Here is a 21,965-nt window from a genome sequence, read left to right on the forward strand (position 1 = left end):
TCTCTAACAATCATTTCTGTTAGCTTCAATTATTAGGGAGTGGTCTATGTAACTGTAAAATTTTGTTGTTACCTTTGGCACTAAAAATTGCTGCTGAGAATTGTTTTTTCACCATTCTCCTTGTTCTCCTCTCATTTCTGAATGAACTTGACCAGTCTTGAGGAGAACTAAAGTTGACTTGGAATTTCCCACCCCCTCGAGGTAGTTGACTGTTTATAAATTATAATATCAAAAAAGTTCTTATGTAGCTTAGTTAAGATAAATCTCAAAGTGTAAGATGATAAACAACATGCTTCCTGATCAAAGTTTTAAAGTTGATCGAATAACATGCTCCGATAGGCTTTTCTCCGATATTGTTTTCTCTGAATAACCAAACATCATGATAAACAACATGCTCCCTAACCTTCAGTGAGAACACTCCCTGCATTTCTCCTCTATATCATTTTCCCTCCCAACTCCATTTTCTTCTACCTCCCTCTTTCTTCATCACGCATTATACTTGCAGTTCTAGCACCATTATATTGCATACATAAGTTCATTCCTTCATCTCCTTTTACAATTTTCAATCTCTTGAAAGAAGTCTAAGGGACATCCAAAATGGTCTTAACTAACTCGACACTTGCGTAAGAGTAAGACTATGGTACAAATTTTAAGTATCTATATTTATTTCATGGAATAAATAAGCCATCACCACCAAGCACAATACAGTTCATTTTACGCACAATACAATTATTGGTGCAGTCAAAATATGAGGAGGAAATCCACAAAAAGCTGATGCTGGGTTTACTAGTTCTACTCCAGCAACTAGTTTGTTGTGTATCTTTTTCAACTTTCAACAACCATTGACATTATTTCTCTTGATTCTTAAATTAATACCATACTATGTTTATTTTTTTGGAGAAGACAATGATTAAGGATTAGGATCTGGTGCCTAAATATGTATAAGAAAAAGCTTAAATCACTATTTTCTGTTGTGCATATGTTAAGAATTCCTACCATACTTATAAAAAGATTTTTAATCCTAATTCTAACTTCTATGAGTGGATGGATAATTGTGAATGATCTTTCATACTACTGGATAGTGAATGCTACCTATCTAGTAGTGGATAATTGTGAATGCTACTTACAATTGTGAATGATTTTTAATCCTAATGCTACCTAGTTGTGAATGATCTTTCATACTACTGGATTCGTTACTAACAATTACTTATTCTACTTGTAACGGTATATTTATGTTACATTAACCTATTAGAACCAAATAAATTTGACACCAAATTTTCTCTAATCTTTGTATTGTAGGCACATCTCAATCATGACAAGTTTATCAACAAAAACATTGAAATACTTGACGAAATGTCTCTTGTGTGTGAAAATATCAGGCTAGGAGAGATTGTGCTAAATCATTTGAAGATATAGATTTTGATAGTTTTTCTGAGAAAGATAATGATAATGACCTTGAAGGACCGTCCATCGAAAAGGATGTGCAAGTAACCGAAGCTTCTCAAATCAAGGCAAGTCGCAAAAAAAAAAAAAACGTTCTTTTGAGGTGCAAGATGTCGTAGGTGATATATCAATAAAGTTTGGAGAAGTGGCAACGGCATTCGGTAGAATGGTTGATGATCGTCTAGATGTGACAAAGTTGTATGAAGAAGTTATGGCAATGGAAGGTTATAATGAAGAGTTCCTCGGTGATGCTTTTGATTATTTGGTGCAAATCGACACTTTAGCTAAGACATTCATGGTCGAAAATTAAAATCTTCGAAAGGTGTGGTTGGAACCATTCAAGTAACAACAACAGCGACACCTATTGGTTGGCTTAGCTCCATAGAATTTGGAAGCAACTATTATTCACACGCTTTTGTTTTTGATAATGTTTCGTGTATTTGCTTCCAAACTTCTATCTTTTCTTTTGTTTTCAATAATTTATCGTGTATTTGCTTCCAAACTTCTCTCTTTTGTGCATTTGTGGAAATTGATTAGGAAGCATGAATTATGTTACATAATAGTTGCTTAAATTTTAGCGTCTTGTAATATTTTGATACTCGATAATAATATTATTTGCTATGCTTAAATTATTTCCGACAAAATGTTGAGTTGTCTGATATACTAATTAATTATTTAGTAGTATTTTTCAAAAAATACTTTTTCCTTTTACTAATCAAACAACTAAAAACAGTTTTTAGAATAATATTTTCTATTCACCAACTAAACACCATAAAATATTTTTCACTCATCAACCAAACATCAAAAAATAAATAGAAAATTAACTTATTTTCGAGGAAAACATTTTCCATCATACCAAACACACCCAAAAAGGAAAATGCTAAAGTTAAAAGATTTGTTGGCCATTGATCGGATCTTGGTCGACCCGAATTCGAGTATTCTTTACCAAAGCAACCCGGGAAGGTGCAGATGTTTTTTGCCATTTTTCAATTTCACAGTTGGTATGAGCTAAAAGGTTGTAGTTTCCACTTGCCATGGATCGTTGGACAGGAATATTGAAGGTGCCGTTGTACGCTAAATATTATAGAGTTGCTGCTTCTCTTTCCCTTTTACCTTCTTCCAAATCTCTCTCTGTAAGTTCCCTTCTTCTTCTTCTTCTTCTTTTTTTTAATTTTTTAAATACCCCTGACCCCTGTCCACTCCACACGTCGTTTGGGATTAGAATTTACATTTTAACCGTGTAGCTCTGTGGGTCAATCCATCAATGAACTGGGCTTAATTCCAAGTGACCAGAAGGTCACGTGCAACACCTCAACTTTTAGGAATCCTATTTCGGCAAAACACAACGCAGAAGGGATGTTGGGTATATAAATAAGTAAGTCTTACTCCCTAGTGACGCATTTTAAAGTAGGGCCAGGACCTAGAGCAGACAATATCACTAGCGGGTTGGGACGTTATAGGGTCACTCGGGCCTTTGACGTTTCGGGAGGCCAGTCGCAGCCAGGGCCCCGGCTCGGGTCATGACATCACGTGTATAAGCCTAGGCTTGATGGATAGAGTTATTTGGTAAATGTTGTTGGTGAGAGGTGGCAGGCATCTTGTGGATTTAGTGGAGGTGCGCGAAAGCTGGCCCAAACACTGGTCCACATAGAAAAATATGTATCCGTTCTTGCTGCCTCTCAATTCTAAATTACTCGTGTTCATTTATATGTATCCATTCTATTCGATGAGATTGGCTGTATAAGCCCTATTTATCCCTTTTGTTCTATTCAAGAACACTTACATTTGTGCATGTTCAGTTTAGTATTTAATGAATTCGTCAACGTTAGACTATTTTTGTGATATCAACTGACGGCGAATTCTACCATTGCAAAGTTCACATAGGCGGAGTTATGTAGTTGCTTAAAAAGGAAATCTTGATTTTTTAATTTATTTTTTTAATTAAAGTGATGCACATTTTAGCCATTTACTGTTTGGGTGGCAAGAAAGTTGTTTTCTTAATTGTTTTTAATCGAATGGGGCGTCCCTAATTGCATTGCATTTTGTATGAGAGAATAGGCGCCTGCTGCAAATGTGATTTTTTTCAATGGAGATAAGATTGAAGGGACAGGAAATCCAGTGATTGAGAAGCTATCTGACCAACAGAAAATTGCTGAACTCTTGGTTTCAAAATTTGGGAATTCTATCAATTGTTGGTTTGTCGATGCACCTGTCTTTAATGGACCTTTTGCAGTTTATAAGGACTTTATACCTTCTGTCAATGAATATGGAGAACCAAAAGTTTATGATGCTGATGGTTTCCCTGCTTCTTCTTCCATTGTCTTGCTTTTGTGGAATTGCCTGAAAGAGGTATTATCTATTACTCGAAGTATTTGCCGTGTGCTTTTTACTGATCACAATGTACCACTTTTTGGTAAAGTGAAAACTTGATTGAAAGAGAAAACTTAAGGTGATGATCCTTGTTAGAGTCTTGCTGTAGATTATACTCCCTCCGTTTCAATCTGTTTGTTTAGTTTTAATTTGAAAAGGATTTTAAGAAAGTAAAGAAACTTTTGAATCTTGTGGCCTTTAAACTACAGATGCGCTGAATGTACCAAAATGCGCTTTAATCTTGTGGTCTTAAATATGTCATGTGGGAAGTCTTTTTGGCCCTTGGTTGCACTGTTCTGTACTTTCTTGTAATGACTTGTATCTTCATCTTGGCTCCGTCCTTTAGGTAAATAATCACATGTTCTCAAGAAAAACCTAAATAAGCCTCGAAACGAAGTTAAGGTTTTGACCATTTACCTGCAGTTCATCAAGCGAACGAAGAAGTCCTTTGGGCTGTTTTGACTAAAAGCTCGCACTAAACATGTTTGTGGGATGACATGGATGAGTTGTGAAGACCTAAGCGAGTTTATTCAGTCTGTTAGTTTATATCTATATTGATTCTGTTAATTCCTGCAAGAAAAAGTGACGAATTTACCAATTGCTTTTTGCTATGCTTCTTATATGGATCTTGTATTAAGGCTATAACTCCCTCTCTTGTGACTTGGTGAATATTCGTCTTCTGTTTGTGGTGTTTATTCAATTTGAGCTCATTTAGGTTTTCACATTTTTCCCCATATGCAGAATATTAGGAATCATAGTGATATATTGCTTCTTTGAAGAAGGGAATTAGTACTTGCATTTTCATGAAACATCATATGCAATGATTTTGCATGTTTAGTTGTTTATAAATTTGCTTTACTGCCTTAACAGGCAAAAAGTGTCATTTTTGGGAAGCAAAAGGAGACCTATCAAGCTGAAGTTTCTACATCATCCTCAAGTACACCAAGAACATTGTTGCTTGGATTTAGCAAGGGCGGTACTGTACTTAACCAGCTGGTTACTGAGCTTAGTTTCGCACCAGTCCAGTTCACTGAAGACGTGTCGCTAGCAAATAAGAATGCCACAAATGGAGGATTTGCCCCTCAGCCACAAGATCAGATCATTCCAAATTCTAAAGATGGCTTTTTAAATAGCATAGCTGAGTTCCATTACGTAGATGTTGGTCTAAACACAGAGGGAGCATATGTAACCAACCAAGATGTCATTAATAGAATCTCTGAGCGCCTCATCCAAGGAGCCCCTGGAATTCGGTTTTTCCTTCATGGAACTCCTAGACAATGGTTTGATCGTGACAGGATTTGGATCCGGAAGGAGAAAGACGAGTTTTTTCGGCTGCTCAAGGAAGCAACTCGGAAGAATATGGGGAAATTGTATATACGCGAAAGATTGTATTTTGGTAATAAGCTCCCTGATCTCCAGATGCACTTTGAAATCATCGAGCATTTGGATGTGAGCTGAGTGTTCCTTGTTGATGAAATGCATGTTTTCACCTTTTGTCAACCTCCCGGAACTAGTCCTAGTCATCAATACGATTATGACCTTTTTGCTCTGTGATTGTTATAGTATTTCGTAAGTGATGTTGCAGTTAAAGATTTTCTTGGATGTCTATATATTCCATACACTTTTTTTTTCCTTTTTGTATATTTAAAGGAGTATGGTTAGACCCCGAAGACATTGTAGATGCTTTTAAACTCATTTAAACTTTGTGGGAAGCATCAATTTTACATCTTTATTTGCTGTGAAACTTGTTCAGCATTACTAATACATCTTATTCAGCATTACTATCGTACACCTTACCAAACACCTCGGTGATTGGTGAATATCCAACACATAGTGTAACTCCCAAAATCCAATGAATGATGGAAAAAACTTTGGGCTACGGAACACAATAGAGAGAAAATGCCATGTTTTGCTCCAACAGAGGAACTCCAAGGCCACCCTTCTCTGTATTCACGCCATAATTCTTCGAAACGCCGTCGAGAATAAGGTGAGGCTCCTCACCAAGCTCATTTCCAGCTTCTCCGTCAGCGACCCAGCTGCTGGAATCAGCCATGCACGCCATATGTTTGATAAAAGTCTCCAAAAGGATGACACTTTCCTCTGTAACACAATGATAAAATCTCATATGGGTGTTGGTCAATTCGCCGAATCAACACTTCTGTATAGAGATTTACTAAGAAAGACTAGTTTTGAACCCGATAATTACACGTTTTCGAGCCTTTCCAAGTGTTGTGGTGCAAGATTAGTGTTGTGGGAAGGCTTGGAAATCCATAATCATGTGTTGAAATGTGGGTTTGGTTCGAATTTGTTTGTGGCGACTTCGTTGGTTGATATGTATGGGAAGTTTGGTGAAATGGCTTTTGCTAGGAAGTTGTTTGATGAAATGCCCCAGAGAAGTCCAGTCTCGTGGACAGCTTTAATTGGGGGTTATTTGAAGTGTGGATCTACGGGTATTGCTGAAGGACTTTTCAATGCAATGCCTGAGAAAGATGTAGCTGCATTTAATGTGATGATTGATGCTTACGTGAAGAAAGGAGATATGCTGTCAGCAAATAGATTGTTTGAGGCAATGCCGGAGAGAAATGTGATTTCTTGGACTAGTATGATTGATGGGTACTGCAGTAATGGTAACGTAAGCGAAGCGAGGGTGTTATTTGATGCAATGCCAGTAAGGAATTTGTTCTCTTGGAACGCAATGATTGGTGGATACTGTCAAAACAAACAGCCGCAAGAGGCTTTGAAGTTGTTTCATGAGTTGCAGATGGAGGCGACATTGCAGCCAGATGGTGTCACTGTTGTTAGCGTGCTTCCAGCTATTGCTGATTTGGGTGCTTTAGATTTGGGTAACTGGGTGAACCAGTATGTGAAGAGGAAGAAATTAGATAGATCTTCAAATGTTTGCACTGCTTTGGTTGATATGTATGCCAAGTGTGGGGAAATTGCAAAAGCCAGGGAATTTTTTGATGAGATAAAAGTAAAAGAGTCATCAAGTTGGAATGCTTTAATTAATGGGTTGGCGGTCAATGGATCTGCTAAAGAAGCGTTGGAGGTGTTTGAGGAGATGAAGAATAAAGGATATGAGCCGAATGAGATTACTATGCTTGGTGTTTTGTCAGCTTGCAACCATGGTGGATTGGTGGAAGAAGGCAAGAAATGGTTTGTAGAGATGGAGAACTATGGGCTCACTCCGCAAATTGAGCACTACGGCTGTCTGGTTGATCTCTTGGGGAGATCAGGGTGTTTGGAGGAAGCTGAAAACTTGATCGGGACCATGCCATATGAGGTCAATGGAATAATATTGAGTTCCTTTCTATTTGCCTGTGGTTATGCCAAAGATGTTCCAAGGGCTGAAAAGTTCAAGAAAAAGGCAATTGAGATGGAACCGTGGAATGATGGGATCTACATTATGTTAAGGAACATGTATGCCACTGATAAGAGGTGGAGTGATGTTGAAGACATTAAGGGGCGGATGAGGAGAGAAGGGGCAAAAAAGGAGGCAGGTTGCAGTACCATTGAAGTTAATGGTATGGTTTGTGAATTTGTAGCTGGGGATAAAATACATGCACAGTGTGAGGAAATACATCTTCTATTGGAGCATTTGCTGTTGTACATGAGAGGTCTGGATACACCTTATAGTAATGATATTGGATTGGCTGAATTTTGAATGATGACTATCTAGCCAATACTACGTGTTTCACGGCTTGTATATACTGCTGCTTTCCCTCATATCTCAGATGTCAGCCTTGAGGTTAAAGATACATGCACGACAATTGAAATGGGCACAAAGACCACCATCTATATACGGAGACATGATAATCACCTGAACTTCCCGGGAAAGGAGTTGGTGCGGTTGTAGTGTGTAGAATTTATCCTTGTTAAGAGCGTATTTATAAGCTAAAGTTGTGAACCTCAGACTGAAGATCAAGAGAAAATTAGTACATGGACGTTTGTTTTTGGATAGGAATCTGGAAATTAAGGATGCACAAATATGGTTCTTTCGGAGTTACTGTTGGCTGATAAATGCAGTGTGTCATGTGGGAGCCCATCCTGTAGATTCCTGCTTAAGATAAAGCTTAATAAAAGTCGAGAATTTACACGAAGAGCTCCCACAGACCCACATGATGAAAGTTTGAAATGTTAAAGAGTTGGTCAGGAATCAGAATTATCCCTGCCACAGTATATGGTCCATTTGGGATTACTACTGTTGCAAGGCAAAACTAGAGCATCATGTGGGAGCCCATTGTTCAGATCCCTGCTAAAGCTAAAGCTTGACGAAAGTAAGGGATCAGATCCTAGCAAACCAATGGAACATAGTTGTTGGATTCTTTGCTTGCACGCGTCACCTATACAGACAAACAAGCCATTCTTATCCTCTTCATTCGTCTTTCTTTATATACACTTGATTAAATTTGTTTGTTCCTATTGACAACGATGGGTCTGCTTATGAGCTTAGCGGGAAAAGGTCAATCATCTTCCCTTCTCTTTTCAAAACTTCTACTTTTGCTAGTCGTCTCCCTACTTTAATTTCTTTGAGCATAGCTTTAGATTTTGTGTCTTTTGTTCGGAAGGCAATGACATTTGTGAACTATAATCATTCAACTCTACAGGATTGCCAACAACACAGGTTATTGATAAGGTGACGGGAAAATTCCATGAGTTGTTCCTTAAAAGAGATATCGACGATTTAGAAGGGTTCCATCTGGCAGTTCTCGACATGTTTGTGTAAGATTCTTTGTCCAAAATTCTGATAAAATTGTGTTGATTCAACTAGCCTAAACTATCAAAGGAAAATGAAAATGCAACTAGCCTAAATCTACATGGCCTTATTCATTAATATTTTATAGTCTGGATGCCTGATGAAACTACAAAACCATTATCCTTGGGTAACGCTGAAACTTCTTTTAACCACAGGACTGTGAATTCTGCATTGCCTGGCAAGCACTTTATTGTGCCTCCGTTGGACAATATTAAGGTTACGTTGTCTTCTCTCTATATATATACACACACAAAATAACACACGCGCACAGATTGACATCACCCATAAACTGGTTGCTAATGCATGTGTTTGGTCAAATATAGGAATGTTTTGAGAACTTAAAACTCATACACGATGAAGAAGGTAAGAAGGAGGAGGTCCTAAAGTTCTTGAAGGAGAACATACTACCAAACAAGTCAGATAATACATTGCTCATCATTGGGCTGGCAACACCCCCTGCAGCAATGGCGGCCAAGAAAGCCGGTGAAGGCGTGCCTCAGCTCAAATTTATTAAATCCGTTCCAGACGTTCTGTTTGTGCCTGCTGCTACATTGTTGACGCTTGCATCTGTTAAGCTTTCCAGAAGATTGTTCATCCAACGCGCAGCATCTGACGATCATCTAATTGCAAGAAACCATCAAGGAACATCGGATTCGGGATGAAAATTTTTCAATTTGTACATAAGAATGTATGTATACCCTCAATAAGGAACAAATGCATCCTCTTCATTAGATCTTCTGGTATTCTTACTAGTAAAATATACTCATTATACAAATAAGTTGTAAAATTTATGAAAGAAAGAGAATATCCTCACACGTAGGCGACAAAACTATGACCACTCATATCCTCACACGTAGGCGACAAAAATATGACCACTCAATACTCCCATATGTGCACATGAAGCACATTCATATATTCAATGTAGCATGTTGAAGACAAACAATTAATGTTACTTCAGTAGGTTATTCGTATTGTTCATTGTTTTTTATTTGAATACTGTGTTTTTGAATTAAATACAGTATTTTGAAACTGAATATTGTATTCTTGAATCAAATAGTTTAGTTTGAATGTTGTAATTTTTATTTGAGTATTTTTGCTTAGATTTGAATATCTTGTCGAATATTGATTTAAATATTGTATTTCTTATTTTGATTTGAATATCATTTTTAATATTATTGTTTTCAATTATATATTTGAGTATAGGTAGGATTTGTTTGCTTCCACCCTAATTGCTAAATTTTACGGACAGTGTCCTTCAAAACACTGTGCCACTAAAATATAGAAATTCTTTTTTGACTAAAATTGATATATTGTGTTTAATTGTAAAATTTATAATTCTAGAAATTACTATCACTATGATATATATTGTGTAAAGATGATTGGTACGTATAATCACGTTTTTTTTCGATTGATAATCACTATTTTAGGCATGAAGGAAGTTTCTTTTTTTAAAAAAAAAAATATTTGATTTTCTTGCTTATTTCCTGGAAATTTGTTTTGTTAGAAAAAAATATTTCCTAAACATTTTGACTAACCAAACAATTAAAACATTATAAAAAATATTTGCATACCAAACGCATGTTCAGTTATTGTCAACTACCACAGCTCTTGGACCTTTCAACACCCTATCCTATCATTTTTTTGTTCTCTCTATCTCTCCTTCCATCTAGTCTCCTCTACTCACGTGTCTTCTTTATCCTATATAACTGATTTAATTCATGTATTTTCACCAACATCCACACTTGTTGGAACATGTGGTAAACCAGTGAATACAAGATTTAAAAATCCTGTACAAAATAATACTATCATATTATAAGGTTCTTGAGGCTTTTCAAATGAACTTCAGGTTGATTTTCATTGTCCTGTTGACCCTTCAGTCAATCACTACTTATTCTCTTCCGTTTGTTGTCTTTCATGGTAAACTTCTCTTCTTTTTTATATTGCTCTATGTTTAATGTTGTTTTCTAGGACTGCTCATTTTATGGTATATTCTTGAATATTGGTGTTAGAGTTGATTAATTATTGTAAAGCTGCAGCATTGCACTTATCTTTTATGTTTTCTTCACGAACTTGTGTGGATATGTCTTGCAAGTCAGGGAACCAACTTCTTTTACCTTTTGTTTTTAATTGTGGAGTGGAGAAAAAAGTCAAAGGGGGATTCAACGTGTACTATATATACACGTAAAAAGATTTGACGTATTAACATAGTCTAATTTTTCAATGAACGGGTGTTAATTGACTATCCTTGGACAAAGGTGGTTCCGCGTCTGTTTGTATTCTAATATGTTAAAGGGAACTATTGTATAATAACTTAGAAGCATCTAAATATGCAAGAATCACAAGAGAGGAGGAAGTTCAATGGTGATGGGGATGAAGATAAATTAGATAGGAATCGGTTTATATGAATTACAAATTAGTATATTGGCTTATTGTTTGCGATGACATCTAGTACTCGCAGTCTTTTGTAATCATATCGGAGTAACAATGTTTTTTAGCCCAAAAATGGGGTCTAAATTGCTCGATTTCTTGAGGGAAGGTTGGTTTCTTTACATGATAAATCAGGAATATCAGATAAATGTAGCAATGGAGGCGTCAGGCATTTCACCGAGCTTCTAAGCAAGTGGTCAGGCTCTTCAGGGCATTGCATGTAAGCGAGCTACTTCTTCATTGATCACATTTACATTTTCAAGGTTTTAGAAAAAGCACGGATGCTGGATTTTGTGCATACAGCCAGATATCGTCTGGTCTGCTAGCTTTGGTGATGTCCATCCTAGTAGCCAAGAGTTGACTAGAGAATCAATGGGGGATTAATTCTTAATTCTGCTTTTTAGTCTAATTACCAACTTACTTCTAGCTAACTTCCAAGAGTAATGTCTTACTTTTCTGTTTGCGTAGAGAAATTGGAAATGGACCGTGGGACTCCTGGTTTATGCCTTTTACCGAGCAGGTTACCTCGATCTTCATGGTTCTGATTCGCCTCTGATTCATATTATGATGGATAAAGCAATATTATGATTTCAGTGTTTCTTGTTTTTCTCGTTTGTAGGTAGACATTGCTTGCGAGAAGGTCAGTCAAGCTAGTGTAATGTGTTATTTTGCTTGAACCTGCAATTGTTCCTAATCGCACTATTCCTTCAACTTACAGTTAAAGAAAATGAGTGAGCTTAGTGAAGGCTACAACATAATCGGGCTCTCCCAGGTAAAAGAATTTCTACACCCTAAAGTTTTCTTCTCAAAGGCTCAAAGAATCTCTACTGAATCAATCTATATGCTAGATATTTGTTAGTTTCAAATAAGAAGCGTTGAAGTTTATAGAAAGTCCGGCTATCTTGAGGTTTATGTGTTCAAACTGTTTCTTTACAAGTATTGAAGTATCAATCTTAAATCCAAAAGACTAAGGCTCAAGGCTCAAATGCTTAGCAATGAACCTAAAAGAGCAATAAGATTGGAGGAAATGAATTTTCCAATGTAGAGTTCTTAAAGTTTCTGTGCGTAATTTGATAAGCGTGGCAATCCCTTTCATGTTAGCTGTGTACACTTCCATTTACGTTGGTCTCGTGACTCCTCTCTTTTCTTTTCTTTTCTTTTTCCCAGGGGAACATGGTCGGCAGAGGGGTTATTGAGTTCTGTGATGGTGGACCTCCGGTAAGAAGTTACTCCCTCCGTTTCAATTTATTTCTCTTATTTTCCCTTTTAGTCCGTTTCCAAAAAGTATGCCTCTATCCTTTTATCGGTAACTCTTTAATTCTAACTTTCCACCTGTCATGTTTAAAATCACAAGATTAGAGGTTATTTTGGTACATTCCTTGTATCTTTTGATTTTGGACCACAAGATTCAAAAGTCTTCGATACTTTCTTAAACTCCGTATCAAGTCAAAACCAGAATAACAAATTGAAATAGATGGAGTAAAACCTTTATCTAGTATCTCCAACAAATACTTGCATATGTCAGCCAATCGTGTACATCTATTCATGTTCTGCTAATATTTGTAACAGGTGAGGAATCTTATATCATTAGGTGGTCCTCATGCTGGGATAGCTTCTGTTCCCTTCTGTGGAGTATGTACCCTTTGATCCCATGAACTGAACTAGCCATTTTAAACTGCTTTTGGTTATGTTTTCGAGGAAAGATCGATAATACTGTCTACTCTTTTCTATTTTGGCAGTCAGGTATCTGGTGTATTCTTGCAGACTCTTTGCTCAAGTTAGCAATTTACAGCAATTTTGTCCAGGTGTGCTTTTTCTTTTCATATACTACTAAACTATGTTAGTCCCTTTATATCATCTTTTTTGTTCTTTCCTTATTTCGTTTTGATTTCATTCCGATTAAATGGTGTCCTTTAATTCAATTCCAGGCACACCTTGCTCCCGCAGGTTACATTAAAATCCCTACAGTAAGTAACCAAATTATGCAATTTTGCTATCTGTATCAAACTTACCTGTTCTAAACGCAAGAGCCACTCTTTCGATTTAGTAGAGCGAGAATCCCCTTTTTAGGCAATAGTTGACTCTTTACACTTGCCCCATCTCAGCTTTTCATTGGAAATCTCGTCAACAAAATAATTAGCTTATCCTTCTTAGCTGATCTTCTCTCTTTTCTTTCGTGGCCTTTTGCACTTTCCAGGACATAACTGACTATAGAAAAGGATGTAAGTTCCTTCCAGTACTCAACAATGAGGTGCAGAGAAATTCTACTTTCAAGAAAAGGTTTACAAGCTTGGAAAATTTAGTACTGATAATGGTGAGTAGGGAAAATACATTTTTTTGTTTTGCAAAACATTGATTTCAGCTTCTACTCTTCATACTAAAAGTAGATAGCTCATAAGTTTTTGCACTTCTTATTTTCATCAGTTTGAAAAAGATACAATCTTGGTACCAAAGCAGACTTCATGGTTTGGGTACTATCCTGATGGTTCCTTCAGCACTATTTTGCCTGCTCAGAAGGTAATATATAATGTTCTCCGCGTGACCTAATCTTTCTTATAACAACACAATCACATTTGTTTCGACGAGTAAATACCTCAAGAAGTCGCTCAAAAAAAAGGGCAGCCCGGTGCACTAAAGCTACCGCTATGCGCGGTGTCCGGGGAAGGGCCCCACCACAAGGGTGTATTGTACGTAGCCTTACCTTGCATTTCTGCTAGAGGCTGTTTCCAGGCTTGAACCCGTGACCTCCTGGTCACATGGCAGCAACTTTACCAGTTACTCCATGGCTCCCCCTTCATCTCAAAAAGTCGCTCAACTAGGATAAATTATGTATCAAAGTCATTTAACTTTGTTTTTATCAATAAAATCACTCGATTTGAAGCGTCTTCTGTAATCCTTGATTTTCTGTAGGATGTTTCCTGATCTTGTTGTATGATTATGTATGTAGACAAAGCTCTATACAGAAGACTGGATTGGTCTGAAGATGTTGGATGAAGCTGGAAAAGTGAAGTTCTTGAATGTATCTGGTAGTCATCTTGAAATATCTACTAGTGAAATGAAGAAAAACATACTACCATACTTGGTGGATAATGTATCCACTACAGTGACTACATCAAGATCATCTGTCCGGGATTTCGAAGAAATACTCCAGCTATACACTCATGCTGAAACAGTTAGCTTAAGATCATGGAAATTTTAGTGCAAGGATAACTGTACGTCGGTAGCTACCTAAGGTAACTCTTATTCAATCCGCCCCCGGGTTGGGAGGCATCTACCTCATCGCGATCATAGGGAGAGGTAAGATGAAGAAAAATCAAGATTAGATTATAGTCTCTTTACTTTATCCCACACCCTGATTTTTTGCCCTTGTGGTATATATCACTTTTATCTCTACTGTGCATTGATATAACAACATGAAATTGTCTTTTCTATTTTCTTGTTCTCTTTATGGGGTAAATGGATTTTGCTCATTAGATTCTTGTTTGAGTAACATTAAGCAACTTAATTGGAAGAAGAATCCTTTTTAAGTTTTTTTTTTTTTTTTCTCTCTCTCTCTGTGTTAATTATGGACGATGCTAAAATCCAAGGAAAATATGACAGGCTTGCAAGTACAAAAAAAATTGTTAACCAACTTGGAAGAATATAATTCTACTTTTCAAAATTAACAAGAAATTTTCGGGAAATTTTAAAAACAAAAATGAGAACGCTCCCATTCAACAGGTAATAAACCTTTTAGTAGGTGTTTGGCTATTGATTCTAAATATCACCCCCTTTTTGGGTGTTGGAATTTGTGAAATTGAAGCCGAAGATGAGCAGAGTTTGATTATACTCTTTGCACAAAATATATGTAATAGTGTTATGTGAAATACAACTTCAAATTTTCACATAAAGTGAATAATATTTACGGTCAAACGAATCCTTGTTACTAACAAATGGATGAACAAAGGGACATAGGAAGAGCACCTTTTTAATCATATTCCTTCTTTATCCTCCGAACATTAAAGAACAACAAGGTACTACGTTTCATTAAAAATAAGTTCACACGTTGGCAATATCAATCCTCATCCATCGTATTTCTTTAATTTAGGATCATCTTAAGTCAGTATTGTACAAAATTAAACTGAGAAAGACGTGATTATAACGCCATCATTTCAAGTTTACCTAGTCATATGAGCCTTTATGTCCTCTTGTTAGCAATAAGATTTCATCCTCCTGCATCATTTGCTGCCTATGTTATCTTCTAATGCAGGCAAATGACAATATTAAGGATATTAGTCCATGGCAATGGTTTGTCGAAAGCCATGTAACTTACTCTATTACTCCAACAACACTTCTTCCGCCATTGCATTAGATTAGAGTAAGTATGCAATCTTCAATGCAATGAAATGACCGTATTTGGTGAACCTATCAATGATCGCTCTCGTATAACATTTGGACCATTTCTCGATTTGTAGGTCCAAATCTCGCGAAGGGGCCATGAAAGGGTCAAAATTTGTGCCACTACACCCCTAATGAGACCGAGGATTTATAACCCTCCATCAAGAGCATAGACTCATATTTCTAAAATGAGACCAATATCACCCAATAAGACTTCAAGTTTAGAAGTTGATTCGACCATTGGCAAATATAATACTAGCAAAATATGTTAGATGCTTGAAAGACACCACCATGCACTTCATCATCCAAACACAAGAAGTATATCATAGAAATTCTTTGAAGTCTTTGTACAGAAATTGTCAGCATGCTGACGTCTCTGCAGCTCTATAATGTACAGGTATTAAACAAACTGCCAGTGCACAGTAAAATACAGAATCTGAAACACAACTGGACTTGGGAACTATATATATAACGCGCTGCCCAATAGATCTATCAAAATCACACAGCCTATATGTACCCAAGAAATAAAACTAATAGAAACTCAAAAAGAGGCAGCCGTTTGGGTAGAAAAATAAGAAGCTTGTGCTTCTTCCCAAAAGCCAGCACTGTTACTTTTGGTGCGCTAACACGAACTAGCAGCTTTATGTCAACGCCACTGAAAGGAGTATACCTACCACGATTGCTGAGTAAGGCACCAATGGCAGTGGTCGAAATGCACAAGCCTAGGACTAGTCCTCAACAGGCCTTAGGCTGAGGATTCTATATGATGGTGCTCCAAGTTTCGAAGTACGATTCGTGCAAAGATTTTGGCTTCAATAGGGGCAGTGGCTGCGGCAGCAGCAGCACGCAAAATCCTTGATGCTCCAGTGTTCTGCAATAGGTAAACATGATGTTGTGCATGCCGACCACCAGGGATTGTGAACTATAAAAATGTAAACACAATATCAGTTAAGTTGCCCGTTCAAATAAAAAAAGCTGATATCAGAAGAATGTCAATGCCACTCTGACAGAGAATAGTCTACCTGAAGAAGAGCAAATGCAGCACATGCTTTGAGAATAGAAGAAGAATTACGTAACATCGTAACGAATCTTCCAATCTCAGCTCCACTGAAGAGGCAATTTAAGAAAAATCATTAATAAAAAGGCAGAAGGATATCTAAGAAAGGGGATAAAAGACGAAGATTCAACAAGGCAAGAGAGAATTTGGGACCCAAGAGAGTAGCTAAAACAGCCAAGCACCACATATTTCAATCTTACCATGTCACGAAATGATGAAGATCAAGCAATGTGTTGAATTTCATAAAATCAACTCAGTAGCATTTCCATGTTTCTTCCCCATGAAATGCATAGGCATTAAGTCGTACAAGTCTCAATGAGCGAGAAACAGACGGCTTTTTCAGATGGTGAATGTCGCACACAACCCACAAAGTAAATTACAGACATGATGTATAATTTTTATTATGATAAGTATGTTTATGTTTATAAGACATTCTTATCAGTAAACATTAAATTAAAAAGGATGGAAAAGGAATGGTGGGGGGGCAACATGCATACCTGCACCTAAGATGACCTGCCTCGTGAATACGAGCTGATTCAGTAACTTGAGTCAATGCTGCAGGGACGGATGATGCAGCAGCAGCAGAAAATGCTTGTGGATCAGAAAATGCAAGGATAAAAGCTTCAATGTTCTTTAAAGCCATTCTTCGAGCTCCATCTAAGTTTACACTCTTAGAGTTGCTATCTGAAGAAGTTCCCACAAGTGCAACTTCATCCATTCTGTTAAAAAGAAAATCGCATTTTAACTTTTACTCGGATGCACACAAGGAAAGAATGCAACAATGTTCCAGAATGCCTCGATCATTTCTAGCACCGAACTTTTGTAACAGAGCTCTCAATCTCACTTTTGTAACAGCATCTGTACAGTGCTTTTGTGCATCTTCTTGATACTTTTAATATTAATCTTACTTCATCAAAAAAAAAAAAAAAGAAGAATGCCTCAAGGCCTCAATCATTTCTGCTTTCCTTTGACAAGTGAGAACATCTCAGAAACCACATTGTTTAACTTTCTTTTCCCTTTGCAGACACCCATAGTGAAGAAGTTGTAGTTTTAAAGATTTTCGCTGAATTTCTCACAAAATCCAATCACGAGAGTTTTTGTTTAGCCTCTCCCATGGAGTGGGTACCCAAGTGTTCAGTCACAAAACAGGAATGAACATCAAAACTTGTCCAAAGAAAAGCATATGTGATCGTCCCGCGAGACTTATCACAAGAAAAGCAAGTTTCTCTATCTCCATAACTCATCAAACCTACACAGTTGACAACCAGTCAAAGTTAACTAAATGCCATTGAACTCCTCCACAGGATATTAATCCCCATTCAAGCAAAAAAATGACATCCAAACGGATCTCATCAAGTAGTTCTCTCAAACCGATATCTACATGGAAGTTTTTTGCGCTGTGAGATAAGCAAACTTGTGCTGCCAAGGTAGTCCTTTTCTTTACAAATATCTACCAGTAGCCACAACTGATAAAAGAACTAAAAAGGTAAAAATGTTCAAATAACAATTGCCTCATTCCTCCATCTTAAACAGCTCAGACACTTGAAGGAGAACAGAAACTACACGCTTGTTATTAAGCATAATAAGAGATGAAAAAACCTCGCTCCAGTTAGTTGTCTCCTTTGAAACAGCTAAAGCTAAATTGGATTACTAAATATAATGAGAAGAGTGCCAGGAATAAATGGCTTCAGGAAAAGTAAGTATCATACTAAGACAAAGCAGGACAAACTTATTTGAATAAACCTATACTAAATAGCACAGAGTATTTTAGTATAGGGTACACGGATGAAAACTTTGTCAAGTACCTTCCATCAAACATATAAGCCAACGCCAATGCAGCCATAAAGCGTGCCATTTTTGAGATAGATGACGAACAAAGATGAACAAGGGCAGGAACCCCCCCTTCCTCCACTATACGGAAAGCATTACCAGGGTTGAAAGCAAGATTCCAGAGAGCCCCTGCTGCAGTTTCATGGACATCCTGGAAAGAGGGGAAATTTAGGTATGTACAAGCATAATCATACTCATACTCATTTCTCAAAAATAATTACACTCAGACTCCACAAGGCAGAAAAACATATATGATTCAGAGTACCATGCATTTGTTATTACATGCCAATAAACAGAATAGTTTTATGTCCCAGAAAGGGATAATACGGATAAATTTCTGTGTATTAATACATAAGGCATCATTAACATTACACCGTCAGGTAAAACGACTTGTAGATACATAAACAAATGTCCAATAGATGCTACATCTAACTATGGCAGATTAACAAGACAATATATTCAGAGATTATATGAAAGACGTTGGAACTACTATCCACTTGCAGATTTTGTGACTTGATGGTTTAGTACTTTTAAGGTGGAATTAGTGAAAGCTGCACTAGCTAACATGCCATGGAAGGGTTTTTCTTTTTTTGATGAAACATGCCATGGAAGGGTTTAAGCCTAAAACAAACTCTAGAGATCAAAAAGATTATCCTAAATTTACTTTCTAAACTACGCAACTCTGAAGAGAATATATTTTTATTAAAGCCTAGCCATCATTGGAGAGGCTGGTTAGTTCTTCTTTTTAAGTTTGAAGAGCTAGCTAACTGCATCTAAAATTTTTCAGAGGAAAATGGAAAAAGAGTTACCAATTAATGGTACAACACTAAATACAGAAGAAGTGATTTAGTTTCCCCTTGAGTAACACAAATTCACAAATGTTAATATCCCCATGTTTTTAGCACATGTTGAGGTGCCACAAATAGTAGTAACATAATTGCTAGGTATGGCAACCTAAGTTGAGCGGACTCTTCACTTTTGATGCCACACCCGTGTTGGATTCTCCAAAAATACACTACTTTGGGCGAATCCGACACGCACCTGCTGACATTTTTGAAGAGTCAAGAGCAACATAGATGGCAACTGAGATCCACAGGTTGCAAGGACCCAATTTAATTATAATTGAGGAAGATGAGATAATTCAATAGTAGGAACTAAAATTAACAAATCAAACAAATTAAGCCTCCACAAGTTGTGGACAGCATGGAAAAGAGGAGCGACCAGGTAGGCATGGAAAAAAATCTATATACATCATATAGAAGTTGCACCAGATTTACCTCAGCATCAGATCGCGCAAGTGCTATAAGTGGTGCCACACCTCCTTCTCGTCCAATTGCGATACTATTACAGGATTCAATAATTATAAATTAGATTAATTTTAAATCGAGTAAAGAGAAAGTAAATTGTGCTGTTGCAACGTGTTAGATTAATTTTAAATCGCGTAAAGAGAAAGTAAATTGTGCTGTTGCAACGTGGCTAAGAAAATAACATAAAGCAATGGGCAGAAACATGAAGAACTGAATTTCATATTCAATTAAGCTCAGGGCCTAGTGGTTCAAGTTATGCTCACTTCCATCCAATTTATGTTGGCATCATGCTGTATATGTGCCCCTTTCTGTTACCTACCCAGAGTTAACGGTGGGTAATGTAATATGCCAATGCTGGAGAAGGATTATTGTGGTGACCTTGGTGAGTTTTTTTTAAATTAGGTACACGTATTTCATTTATAAACAGGACAAAAAATCAGGCCGTATACAAGGGGTATACCAAAAGGTAAAGAATCTACAGAACGGCATGATTCTCTACGAACTCCACCAATTCTTCTATACAACAAGGAACTTTATGGGTGCACCAAAAGAAAATAAGTAACCGAAGACTACCCCACAGCTAGTCGATCATTGGCTTAATTTCCTGGGTTTTGGGACTCTAGTATCAAAAATCCCCGGTATTTTGCCTGAAAGTGCCACATTTATATTGTTCTTATAAAGGAAAGATCCGAATAGACACATGATTTACATGACCGCTTGCTTTGGAGTTTGGACAAGATGAAATAGTATAAAAAGAATAAAACTCAACTCTACCCCATCAAAAGCTCTCATGTTTCTCTCTATCCAAACAAACCCAGGTCATCGCAAGAGGAACCAAATTCCATGCCCTACATCTTCTCCCACTCCTCCAATAAAATATTAAATCTTTCACAGTTTATGGCATTTCTCAAGAAGTTCCAAACCAACTAAACATATCCCACCATAACCTCATGGTAAAATCACAATGCAGAAGAAGATGAACGACATCCTCCCAGCCTCCTTAGACAATCTTCCGCATTCTAAGATTTTCCGCCATCAAAATCACCCCTCTAGCAACTAGCCAAGAAAAAAAGCACACCTTCCTCGGTACCTGCGCAGTCCATATTGAACTACTGGAAAATGCAACTTACTCTCTAATCAAAAGTTTCTCATAAAAAGATCTAACAAAGAAAACTCCGTTATTCCTCAAACCCCACCACAAAGCATCAGAATTATCAATCTGATGTAAGGCCAACAACCTTTGAAACTCTGTCACCTCCCAATTGTGGAAGTCCCTTCCAAAGCTCAAATCCCGAAAGTTCTCTCCGGTGATGGTTAAGATGAGAGATGGTTTAAAGAAGGAAAAAGAACTTGGACTTAACACAAAGTAGAATAAATTTGAGTAAAACATAAAGCTAGATAATATAATAGATCTCAACACAAGTTTTCAGAAATCACGAATTGGTGTTGCAGTTGTAGTGATCGTTGTGATCATGAAGTCATTCGGACAATCAAATGTGGAGCCTGACAGCAAGATCACGGCAAAAAATTGGACAAGTCTCAGCTTAAGTAGAGATTTAGAGCAGGATCACAATCATAGTGAGCTGGAGCTACCAAATTGACAGTTTCGACATTTGTGGATACAATAAAAAGCGTGCTTCTGGAGAGAATATTTCCTCTTCTGTGCTATTCTTTACAATGAAAAGATCCTAGATTACGCAGTTCATCACTTCAATAATACTCAACATTGAAGTTTCTGTAGTCTGAATTCATTTTCTCCAATTTGCAATAATTTGGTCAAAGAGAAAAGTGGCAGCAATGGAGGACAAAGGTCTACATACAATCATCTCAAACTTAAAGTGGTGCTAAACATCACCTGATTATGCAACACATGCTCAACAATTGTCTGATGCATGTACAGATAATAAGGGGACGACCCGGTTCATACCTACTCCGTAGGTGTCGGGGAGGGGGGGACCACTCCCCGACACCTACGGAGATAATACATTACACAATCTCAAGCAGATTCTTATGAGGGTTATCAGATATTTGAGGTTCAAAATATGATGTCTATCAGTCCTCTTCGAATCTTCCTTGAATCTTTTCTAATAGAACTGTTATCTACCAACAAACAAATTAAAATAAAATAACAAAGGGAAAGGATGAATTACAAAACATTAAAAACAAGTGTAGTTTAATCTAAAAAAAAGGGTCAGGAAAAATTATGGTGGCCATTCAGCCTGATACGATTCATAGATACAGTAGAAAATTGTTTATAGAAAGATCTTCGCGGAAATTAATGAAAAACCCAAGACTATTAATTTAATGCAACAGAAGCATCACTGCAAGCAGTAGTAGTGTTTAACTGTGTGACTATCTCCTCTAACAGCTTAAGCTATTAGAGAGAGCACATTTTTAT

General features: G+C 37.0%; 5 protein-coding genes across 6 annotated transcripts in view; 4 read left to right on the top strand and 1 right to left on the bottom strand.

Moving 5' to 3' along the window:
• Positions 1–1,936: 1,936 nt before the first annotated feature.
• On the top strand, positions 1,937–5,557 carry LOC107860609. The gene is made up of 3 exons (XM_047394328.1): positions 1,937–2,576; positions 3,502–3,792; positions 4,684–5,557. The coding sequence occupies exons 1-3, from the start codon at positions 2,478–2,480 to the stop codon at positions 5,269–5,271; spliced, it is 978 nt and encodes a 325-aa protein (XP_047250284.1). The 5' UTR covers positions 1,937–2,477; the 3' UTR covers positions 5,272–5,557.
• Positions 5,558–5,665: 108 nt separating this feature from the next.
• On the top strand, positions 5,666–7,753 carry LOC107845108 (pentatricopeptide repeat-containing protein At2g44880). Its single transcript, XM_016689371.2, has one exon. The coding sequence runs from the start codon at positions 5,666–5,668 to the stop codon at positions 7,475–7,477; it is 1,812 nt and encodes a 603-aa protein (XP_016544857.1). The 3' UTR covers positions 7,478–7,753.
• On the top strand, positions 5,894–9,540 carry LOC107845119. Its single transcript, XM_016689379.2, has 4 exons — positions 5,894–8,275; positions 8,421–8,535; positions 8,725–8,785; positions 8,893–9,540. Exons 1-4 carry the CDS (start codon positions 8,245–8,247, stop codon positions 9,229–9,231), a joined length of 546 nt encoding a protein of 181 aa, XP_016544865.1. The 5' UTR covers positions 5,894–8,244; the 3' UTR covers positions 9,232–9,540.
• Positions 9,541–10,160: 620 nt separating this feature from the next.
• LOC107845088 (palmitoyl-protein thioesterase 1) lies at positions 10,161–14,427 on the top strand. 2 transcript variants are annotated; one of them, XM_016689363.2, is made up of 12 exons: positions 10,161–10,486; positions 11,141–11,216; positions 11,465–11,516; positions 11,616–11,636; positions 11,715–11,768; positions 12,164–12,214; positions 12,566–12,628; positions 12,736–12,801; positions 12,925–12,963; positions 13,194–13,310; positions 13,421–13,513; positions 13,944–14,427. In XM_016689363.2, exons 1-12 carry the CDS (start codon positions 10,405–10,407, stop codon positions 14,193–14,195), a joined length of 966 nt encoding a protein of 321 aa, XP_016544849.2. In that variant the 5' UTR covers positions 10,161–10,404; the 3' UTR covers positions 14,196–14,427. The 2 variants fall into 2 exon arrangements, with proteins under 2 accessions (XP_016544849.2, XP_016544843.2); XM_016689357.2 differs by having other exon boundaries at positions 10,162–10,486; positions 11,132–11,216.
• Positions 14,428–15,670: 1,243 nt separating this feature from the next.
• Positions 15,671–21,965, bottom strand: part of LOC107845077 (protein ARABIDILLO 1) — a 29,379-nt gene continuing 23,084 nt past the window's right edge. The window contains exons 8-12 of the mRNA XM_016689350.2: positions 19,538–19,601; positions 18,236–18,411; positions 16,928–17,149; positions 16,396–16,480; positions 15,671–16,295 (exon numbers count right to left, since the gene is read on the bottom strand). Of these exons, the coding sequence (XP_016544836.1) occupies positions 16,119–16,295; positions 16,396–16,480; positions 16,928–17,149; positions 18,236–18,411; positions 19,538–19,601 (724 nt within the window). The 3' untranslated portion in view covers positions 15,671–16,118. The remainder of the gene's footprint in view (positions 16,296–16,395; positions 16,481–16,927; positions 17,150–18,235; positions 18,412–19,537; positions 19,602–21,965) is intronic.

The sequence above is a fragment of the Capsicum annuum genome, chromosome 8 (genome assembly GCF_002878395.1).
Source record: "Capsicum annuum cultivar UCD-10X-F1 chromosome 8, UCD10Xv1.1, whole genome shotgun sequence".
NCBI classification, from domain to species: Eukaryota; Viridiplantae; Streptophyta; class Magnoliopsida; order Solanales; family Solanaceae; genus Capsicum; species Capsicum annuum.